The sequence below is a fragment of the Urocitellus parryii genome, chromosome 4 (assembly GCF_045843805.1).
Source record: "Urocitellus parryii isolate mUroPar1 chromosome 4, mUroPar1.hap1, whole genome shotgun sequence".
NCBI classification, from domain to species: Eukaryota; Metazoa; Chordata; class Mammalia; order Rodentia; family Sciuridae; genus Urocitellus; species Urocitellus parryii.
This window is the reverse complement of record NC_135534.1, coordinates 189738584-189748571: the sequence shown is the minus strand read 5'-3', so window position 1 is coordinate 189748571 and position 9988 is coordinate 189738584. Positions and strand designations below refer to the sequence as shown.

Below are 9988 nucleotides of genomic sequence, written 5' to 3'. Positions count from 1 at the left end.
ACAGAGATATAAAAATTGTGGTATATATGTATATTAAGTATTGTATTGCAAAAAAAAAAAAAAAAGAATAGCATTACCTTAGATTAGGTAGAGGGAAGTGAAAGGAGGGGAAGGCAGGGGATGTGGGGATAAGAATGATAGTAGAATGAGGGCTGGGGATGTGGCTCAAGTGGTAGTGCGCCCGCCTGGCATGCGTGTTGCCCGGGTTCGATCCTCAACACCACATACAAAAACAAAGATGTTGTGTCCGCAGAGAAAACTAAAAAATAAATATTAAAATTCTCTTTCACTCTCTCTCTCTCTCTCTCTAAAAAAAGAATGATAGTAGAATGAAGCAGACATTATTACTTTATGTATATATGTGACGACTGTATGACCAATATGATTCTACAATATGTATACTCAGAAAAATAAGAAATAATACCCCATCTATGTGTGATATATCAAAGTATATAAGTGCATTCTACAGTCATGTATAACTAATTAAAACAAATAAGAAATTTTAAAAAAAGAGTAATGCTGGTAAAAAAAAAAAAGTTTTTTTTATATATACATATACACTTTTTAGAATGTTTATAAAATTCTACAAGGACTTACAAAATTTTTACCTCCCACTTAAAGCACTATTCTCACAAGCAAATAGAAATCCATGACTAAAAGAAAAATATCAGGGCTGGGGATGTGGCTCAAGCGGTAGCGCGCTCGCCTCGTATGCGTGCGACCGGGGTTCGATCCTCAGCACCACATACCAACAAAGATGTTGTGTCCGCCGAGAACTAAAAAATAAATATTAAAAAAAAAAAAATTCTTTCTCTCTCTCTCTCTCTCCTCTCTCACTCTCTCTTTAAAAAAAAAAAAAAGAAAAATATCAAACACAAATGTTGCTGTCATAGAAAATGGTGAATTAAACAGAATTTATTTCCAAGATCTTCAAAGATTATTACAAACACTAAGTATCCTTCTAAAAGTATCCCAAATTAAATCAAAGGCACATCATCAAAGTCAAACTCTTGTGACATGAAGAATTCTTTTAGGTCATAATATTTTCACATTACTTTGTTTTCAATCATTTGCAATGTTCTGTATGTAGGTCCTACTTTAAACATTTTTTTAAAGACATGAAATAATGTAGTATCTTTTAAAAAGTGCAACCACAACTATAAAGTAAAGGAACTTAAAAAGAGATCAAATCTGCTTCATACATAAAATGGGACAACCTAATATATATCATAACATGAATCTTTCTAAACAACACCTCTTGTGTTAAATAAAACAATCTTCTTATTTAGAAAAAAATCAAGGCATCATTCGATTAGTAAAGTCTATTCTTCCCCCATAATTTTATACTTTCTTGTCTTCATTTAGTAATTGTAAATTTATGATAGAACAAATTTTATTATAGTATAAAAATCTTAGAAACAACAAATTACAAATACTCCATTTTTTTTTTAATAAACAAAAGTGTTTTCCTTCCTAAAATGTAAACATCCAGTTAATAAAACATACATGATATTCTAGGTATAGCAACAACAGTAACTCACTTATTAAAGAGGTGTATTTTGGTATATTTGGTGGTAAGGTTTTTATCTTAATACAAAGCACTTCTTCAGAAGAACCAAGCCATTATTACTTAAAACAATTCTATTTCTTCACTCAGTTTCCTTATTTGAGTAGAAAATCATTAATTTCTGTAGAATTTTGGCTGTAAGATCAGGACACTGGAAAGGTCTGAAATACCTCAGTCATTTGGCTAAAGAAAAGTGTTTTCTTGAGACTTGGAGTCAGTCATTCATTACTTTGTGCTCGAAGGCATTTCTCAACAAACTTCTTCCCTAGTAGAAAAAGAGTTTGATTGGTTTTCACTTTAGTAAGGTTTATTTATAACTATTTATCATTTCATAGGGCAATTTAGTATTCACAAAGTAGAAAGTAACAGGTAAACACAATCAACATCCTAACCACATCACTGGATGAATAATAGCTATACAAGTACTTTGTCAAAAGAAAACTACTATGCTAACACAAGACAACTATTTTTAATGTCCTGAATATATATATTTTCCATTAAGAGGTACAAGGATACCTGATAATAGAATTACTTCCTTCTTTTATATATATGTATATTTTTTCAGTTATAGATGGACACAATAACTTTATTTATTTATTTTATTTATATGTGTTGCTGAGGATCAAACCTAGTGCCTCACATATGCTAGGCAAGTGCTCTACCACCCCAGCCCCTACTTCCTTCTTTTACATGTGAACAATTCCTTTTACAAATTTACAAAAAAGAACTTAAGATCATTACTTACAGTATAAACATCATGTAGAACATATCATTTGAAATATGTTAGCCCAAAAAGACTAAATCTAGGTCCTTTTCCTCTTAAAAAATAATAATGAAGGAGCTGGAGTCGCGGTTTAGTGGTAGAGTGCTTGCCTGGCATGTGTGAGGCCCTGGGTTCGATCCTTAGCACCACATATAAATAAATAAAGTAAAAAATCCATTAACATCTAAAAAATATTTAAAAGAAAATAATAATAATGAAAATGTGAATAAGACCTCAATACAAAGAATTCAAACTCATGAAATTTCTAATATGCTACCAGAGAGATGTTTTCATTTCACTCTTGATTTTTAAAGCTCTCTTAACCCTATTCACACTTTACCCCAGTAACTATATTTCTTCCTTCCATTAAAACACAAAGATATGAGAGTTTTCAGGAAAGAGATCATAGCTCATGGTAGGAACAAGTCTCTCCATCTGAGGAGTCCTTAGTTCCAAGAATTGTAAGTCTATAAAGTAGCAATCACAACTCTGGGGATGATGTAAGGACAGAGGGTGGGGATTAAGGTCAAGAAATCACTACTAGTCAACTCATTTAAAGAACTTGATTATATAAGGATACTGGCATCTCATGAGTTAGTGCCAAAGAGAGAATTGAGTTTGTCTTAATTAGATAGAGTCTACAGGCAGAGTCACTCTAGTCTACAAACTAGAGTCACTCTTCATGGAAAGTTGAACATTCTCCTGGTCTTTTATGTTAATTCCCCCAAGAATAGTAGATATTCAAACCCCAGTTGCCCAAATCCTTTGGGAAGCCTTGTGATAATGTCGTAGCCCCAAGATGGCATGGTGTATCATTACTTACAAGTCTTCAAAGTAAAATGCAGGATCTGGGCTCTCGAAAGGGGTTGCTTCCGGCTGGAACTCCAACCAGCAGAGCATCCTTACAGGCATTCTGCATGCAGTACTGCTGAAGCTCTGCCGCAGCCTGAGAGACCTGAAACCAAGGCACAGCAACATGATGCACTGCTCACAGCCAGACGCGGTCCAATGTCATCTGATATCCTGAATATGATCACCAAAGCTGATAAAGGTCAAGCTTTTTGCAATCTCCAAGTGTCTTTTTCGCTGATTCCAATAACCCAATTCCAAAGAGGAAAGGTCACAATTTCTATAAACTTTAATTTAGGATATTTTTTACTTAGTTGCTTATCCAGCAAAGGTAAGAAAAAGCTGTAGCTGAAGGTTCATTTAGAAATCTAATTCTATTCTTTTTTTAAAAAATATTTATTTTTGTTTTAAGTGGACACAATATCTTTATTTTACATTTATGTGGTGCTGAGGATCGAACCCAGTGCCTCGTGCATGCTAGGCGAGCACTCTACCACTGAGCCACAACTCCAGCCCCTAATTCTACAGAGACTGAATTGGCAAAGAAATAGTTCTCTAGTGTTCCTTGTATGAATTTTCATTATGTAAAGCATATATATGATATATTCAAGTTTGCCATGAGAGCAAATTATTTTATTGTTTGCAAAGCTGGACTCTTACCCAGTCTACTCCAGAAAAGTGAGTCTCTACTGAGGCTATCAAAATAGTGCTGGTTCAAACATATTCATAGGTCTAATGAAGAAGGTTGCCAAACACACAACGGACGTTCTTAACCAACAAAACATTGCACAAGTACTAATGCCACATGTTTGAAAATCCCTTTCTTGCTTTCTCTTGCTTCCTCCTCAATTGTCCACCAGACTTTTAGGGGAAATATACGTTATTGGTTAAGAATTCAATCTCTAGAACCAGACATCTGGGCTCAAATTCAGCTGTATCACTACACATGTGATCTTGGGTAAGTTACTTAATTTCTCAGTACCAATTTTCTCATTTGTGAAATATATTTAGCAAGAGTAACCCACTTCCCTTAGGTTGATGTGATGGTTAAGTAAAGCACTTAGAGTAGTGCAAACAATTAGTAATACATTTGTAGCAAACAGCAAATATGCTCACAATAATTTACAGCTCCTTCCACAATCAGGAAGAATCTATTTACCCTTAAATCTGGGCTGGGCTTATGACTTGCTTTGACCAACAGCATGTAACAGAAATAATTGGCAAGTTCCAAATCAACTCCTTAAGAATATTTGCAGCTACCACTTTTGCCACAGTTGAAGCCCCTGAGACCACCATCATCCTGAATGGGCCCAACCTAGCTAGCCCTGTTAGAAGTCTTGGGGAAGAGAACCACCAGGTGGCCCCACCGGCCCACCTCAGGACAAGTGAATAAGGCCACCCAAGTTCATGCAGACAGTGGCCAAGTCTCCATCTGATTGCAGATACATGAGAGAGTCCAGCCAAGATAAGTGGAACCATATGGTTGGACCAAGCTCAGATTTATTTTCAAGTAGAGTTATTATCTGAAATCATTTTATATACTAATGTTTATTATCATCCCCACTACAATCACTCTATTCCCTGGAATAGCCCATGTCCAGGTGCAGGGAACTGAGTCTATCAAAATAGTGCTGGTTCAAACACATCCATAGGTCTAACGAAGAAGGTTGCCAAACACACAACGCTTCTTAGCCAATGAAACATTGCACAAGTAACTAGTGCCACAGGTTTGAAAATCCCTTTTTTGCTTTCTCTTGCTTCTTCCTCAATTGTCTGTTTGGACCTTGGTCACACGCCCTGGTCACTGCTCTTCATGCAAAGTGCTCTTCTCACTCCTACACATTTTAATGACCTCTTTCAGCCTTGCGCTGAGCTTCAGTCCACAGCTGAACACCTCTTGGATATCCCCGCAAAGTCCGCTTATCCAAAACGGAACTCGTTTCTTCCAAACTCCTTCCCCCTCCTCTCTACCTCAGCTACGGCAGCTCCATCCATCCATCCCGTCACCGCAGTAGAAACCTGAGACCCTTTCTCCTCCCTCTCGCTCTCATCCTATCCAAGCATCACTAGGTCCTATCCATTCCGCGCCTCCCCATCGCCAGACTCCATCTTCCTTCCCCAGCCGAGTCCAGGCCGCCAACGTGTCGCCCGCATCGTGGGTCCCCGCCAAGTCGCTATCCACGCTGCGCGGACCAGGGCTAGCCTTCCAGACTGGAAGCGCCCACGGGGAACCCCAGAGCCGTGCCACGCCCGCGGGGCCAAGCCCGTGTCGCGGGGCCGCCACGGACCCGGCCTCTTCCCCAGGTCGCTGGGTCCTGCAGGACCCTGCGCGCACTCCAGGCCCGCAGCCCCGCGTCTCCCGAGCCCTCCGCAGCCCCCAGCGCCCGCCCTGCTCGCGCCTGGGCCCGGGTCAGCAGCCATTTCCGCCGCGGCCTCAGGCCGCCCCCTCTCACGCCCCTCGGGTGGAGACTGGAGCCCGGGTCTCCGGGCGCCGAGGGGAGCGCGCCTCTGGACGGGCCGCACCTTGATCCTCTCCACGCTGGCCTCCAGCTTGAGCTGCTCCACCAGGCGCTGCAGGGCGCTCACGCTGGCCCCGGAAGACATGGCGGCGGCGGCACTGGCTCCGAGGGCGGCTGAGCCAGGCTGGGCTGAGCCGCCGGCCCCAGTCAGGCGCCGCCCCGGGGCGGGGAAGCAGCTGCGCCCGCCCCGCCGCCCGGCTTCTACAGCTCGGGGTCCCGCAGCCGCAGGCGAGGAGCATTTAGCAGTGCCGGCTGGCTGGCGGTGCTCTGAACCCCTCCTGCAATGAAAACCTACGTGGCACCTGCGTCTCGTCTGTGCCTGGTACCTGGGCTGGGACCGGAGGCCCTTGGCAGGGCGCGCAGAGCAGCGCCCATCTCCGCAGCGAAGCTAGGGCTCCTAGAGGGAGCGAGAGTCGAGTGGGGTGTGCACTCCTCAAGGGGCAAATGTTCCTGGTGAGCTGATTCCCCGCGTCTGCAGCCAAGGTGTGAAATGAATTGGAGAAATAAGGGGCCATGAGAAGACTCTCCCGAGGGAAGTGGACGACAATTTGCAGGATTTCATGAAATAGTAACAGGCTAACCTATAAACCTGTTCCTGCCTCATGGAAAACCTACCAGTCGGTCTAAGGGTCAAGGAAGTAGGGTAAAACTATCTCAGCCCCCGCTGTCTTCGTGAAACATATTGAATAAAGTTAGATTAACTTCCCTCGCCATTTACTTATGACCAGTTTCTGTTTTCCTGCATTTTCTTTCATGTGCACGTTCTAAGACTGGGATCATTACTATATGTAAATTTGGAGGGTTTTTTTCACCTAATGTATTATGAATATCATTATTCTTGTATACCATTAATTACATTTGTCAGAACCCACAAATTGAGTAATGCAAAATGTAATATTTTGGCTTCTATAATTGAAAAGTCCATGGACTTTAAACTGGTGGATTTAATTACCTAAACAATAGCTTCGGACTCTTCTCCATCTCTTGGCTTTGCTTTCTCTGAGCCTTGGCTTTATTTTCTTCAGTGGTAGATAGGCTCTCAGTGCTGTGAAGGCAAGCTTCATGCTTTCATTAGCCAAGCCTAAGGAGCGCAGTAGCAAATATACCTCTTCCTACTGGTTTCAGCAAAAGTCCTCACAGTGGATCTCACTGGCTGGTAGTGAGTGATGGGCTCAAACCCTGAACCAGTTACTACTTGAAGGGAGGGATTTGTTGGAATGGTCAGATTTGCTGCCTGGGCCAAGAGCAGGATGAATATCTGAGTTAGCCTTACATGTAGTGGGCCAAGGTACACCACCCCAGTTCCTGTTTCAGGACTGAGGCACTCATTCCTCCAGAGGCTGGAAGTGGTGGCAGTAGATGATTCTGATCTGTGAACTGCAGAAAACATGTAGGCCAGAGAACACCTAGGCCAAGGTCACAACACTTCCAGTGTTAACCCTCTTCCATTGGTTGATGGAAGGAAGATATCTATATATACATACATATATATACACACACACACACACATATATATATATGCATTTTTATATAGGAAAGAAAAACATAACTATAAATATATATGTATACACATATACTTATGTGTAATGCATACATATATATGTGTATAAATATATGTCATCAGTAAGCACTTTTGAAACCAACCAGGGCACTACAGTCTAGAGTAGAAGATGTGATTTCCCTGCAACTCCAAGATCCACTCCTAGGTGAGAATCCTGTGGAAGCCTTTGCAGGTGTGCACAGGGGCTCAAGCAAGAATCTCATAATTTGCCATCTGCTATAGCTAGATATCCTATCTATTGGCCTCAAGTTACACTGATAGATCATCCCAGCTCTGGAGCACCTAAAGGGATCATCTCAAGTCTTCATGAAGCACAGGCCAACTCCTCCTTCTGCCCAACCCTCACTTTCTGAACCCTCTGCCAAGTGTTGGTTTTAAGGCACTCTCCAATAAACTTTCAATGTGGAAATTTTCATCACAGGGTGTTTCTCTTAGGAACTCAAACACATGGACCAAGATGGGGGAAGAGGGGTTTCCCAAAGGAAAATCAGGTTGTTGATGTCAGAAGAGGGGAAAGGATAGAGAGAAGAAAAAAACTACAGCTACTTTTAATGACTGCATAATATTCCATTGTACAATTGGATAACAGTTTATTACTGCCCTATTATTTAACACCATCACCATAAACATATATCTCTGTTCAGATATTTCCTTAGGATGCACTCCTGGAAGAACTAATGGGTCAAAGAAAATACTTAAAACTTTGCTACTTTATCTTCTTGAAGGTGATAAAAACTAATTTTTCCACTAGAAGATGATGAGACTGCCTATTTCTGTGCCATCGTATTGAATAACTCCACACTGTAATTCTTAACCAATCTAATAGGTGAAAAAAATACATCAGAACTTTTTAAATACCTTCACTAATAAGACTGAACACTTCTTTTATACATTTTGTGAGCTATGTATTCATGGTCTATTGTTGCTCTTGTTTTGTTTTCCAATTTTATCCATGATCTTTGGAGTGATAAAATTAGGAGTGATACTACCTAGTAACAGGAGCATATTTGCACATTTGAAAGCCTTCTCTCTTGGCAAGTTTCTTTGCCTCAAAAAAACATTCCAGTAGAGATGGAAGCATTACTAGACTGATGAATGGGACAGAATAGAATGTATTTTAAAAACATGGCATTGGCAAAGAACTCAGCACAAAGATATAGACTGGAGGAATGAAAGGCTCCTCACAAAGCTGCTAAGAATGAGAGTCATGGGAAACTTAAAAACAATCAAAAAGACAAGTTTTGTCTTTTCAGTGGGAAGAACAGCCCTGGCTAGGGCTGCGAGGGTAGGAAGGTGGAGAGACACATCAAAAGACTCCATCCAGGTGGTTATGAAATGCAAAGGAAAGGGGGACAAGGGTTCTGAAGTGGAGTAGGCCAGAACTGATGCCAATAATGTGCAGTTTGGTTTAGGAGAAACTAAGCCCCTTTGGTTAAACATGTCCTCTAGGCTGTTAAAAATGCTCAGTAGTCAAGATGTTAATGAGAGATGTCTGCACAGTAATGACAGCTGAATTATAAGATTATCTTAAAATAATTACACATGAAGGTTTTGGATCTGCCGAGAGGGACACACAGTATACTTGTGTCAGCCGTGAGGTAGCAAAAAATCTGGGGGTGTGGCCCATCTCTCTGCTTCATACCCACACACACCTACTGCCCTTGCCCACCTCAGTGTTCCTTTGTGCTACTCTTCAAGAGGAATGCTTGGATGTGAAATTGCCTGGTTTTGGCACACAGCCCCTAGACTGATCCATGGACCAGTAGGCCAAGTGCCACTCATACTTGAGGAGGACTGGCCATCTGTGTGATGTTTTTTACTTTACCAAAATTGCTTCCCATCCATGACTTTTCCATCATGGAACTTCTGAGCTGAGAGGAACAGTCAGATAGTGCAGCACATCTCTGACTTTAGAGAGGAAGAAAGTAACACCCTCCAAGGAACGTGAAGTCACCGATCTATTATCACAGAAAATGGGAGTGGGGACAAGAATTTCCATCTTAACTTTCAAGAGAAGTCACCACCCACCTGGAGGATGAGGGGCCCTTCCCACATGTACAATGACTTCCAGAACTCTGAACAGAGGTGAGGCATGGGGACGTTCCTTCTCTCTACAGTTAAAATGCACAGATCCCCAGTATTTTTTAAAATGTTACTTTTTTTTCCCTTGATTAAGCTAAAAACTTTAAAATCCCCAGTTTCCAAGAATGTCAGTATTTTTTAGAAATGTCAATGCCCTTATAAAGACAAGTGCTTCATTTGTTTCTGCTCTGATCTGCGGTTCTCCACTCTTCATAGTGACTTATTTTTCCAGAAAAGGTTTATGAATCATTCTTCTCCATAAAAATGATACAGTGGGAAGGTACTTCCTTCTGCCAATATTATCCTAAAATTGCAATAATGTATACCTTCTGTAGCTTCCTAAAGTAATAATAATGGACTATATTCAGCTGGGCGCAGTGGCACACATCTGTAGTGCCAGCTACTCAGGAGGCTTCAGCCCATGAGTCCAGGGCCAGTCTGGGTGGCATACTGAGGCCCTGTTCCCTCAAAACAAAACAATTTAAAAATTTCACTTCCTTTACCTATTGTACTTTTAGAGCCTTAGATTGAATGAATGAATCAGGAGCTGAAAGAATCTACAGATGTCCACAGGCATTTTGGTCTTTGGGAGGTGGTGGAACTTACAGCTACCACATCTTCTTGAGCAACTGTTCTGCTGCTCATTT

General features: G+C 41.2%; 1 protein-coding gene across 3 annotated transcripts; it reads right to left on the bottom strand.

Moving 5' to 3' along the window:
* Positions 1–900: 900 nt before the first annotated feature.
* On the bottom strand, positions 901–5827 carry Gng10 (G protein subunit gamma 10). Of its 3 annotated transcripts, XR_003300993.2 has the most exons (4): positions 5703–5827; positions 3154–3285; positions 2313–2469; positions 901–1832 (listed from the first exon to the last, which is right to left on the bottom strand). XR_003300993.2 is itself a non-coding variant. In XM_026391175.2 (3 exons), exons 1-2 carry the CDS (start codon positions 5781–5783, stop codon positions 3160–3162), a joined length of 207 nt encoding a protein of 68 aa, XP_026246960.1. In that variant the 5' UTR covers positions 5784–5827; the 3' UTR covers positions 901–1832; positions 3154–3159. The 3 variants fall into 3 exon arrangements, 2 of the variants coding, with proteins under 2 accessions (XP_026246960.1, XP_077654081.1); XM_026391175.2 differs by lacking the exon at positions 2313–2469; XM_077797955.1 differs by lacking the exon at positions 2313–2469 and having other exon boundaries at positions 901–1827.
* Positions 5828–9988: the final 4161 nt, after the last annotated feature.

Bases quoted from the DNA above. Each gene is read 5' to 3' on its own strand.
- Gng10 (XM_026391175.2), bottom strand. From the start codon at position 5,783: ATGTCTTCCGGGGCCAGCGTGAGCGCCCTGCAGCGCCTGGTGGAGCAG. The intron at 3,286-5,702 runs GTGCGGCCCGTC...CCTTGGTTTCAG, and splicing joins CCAGCGTGGAGAGGATCAAG to GTCTCTCAGGCTGCGGCAGA.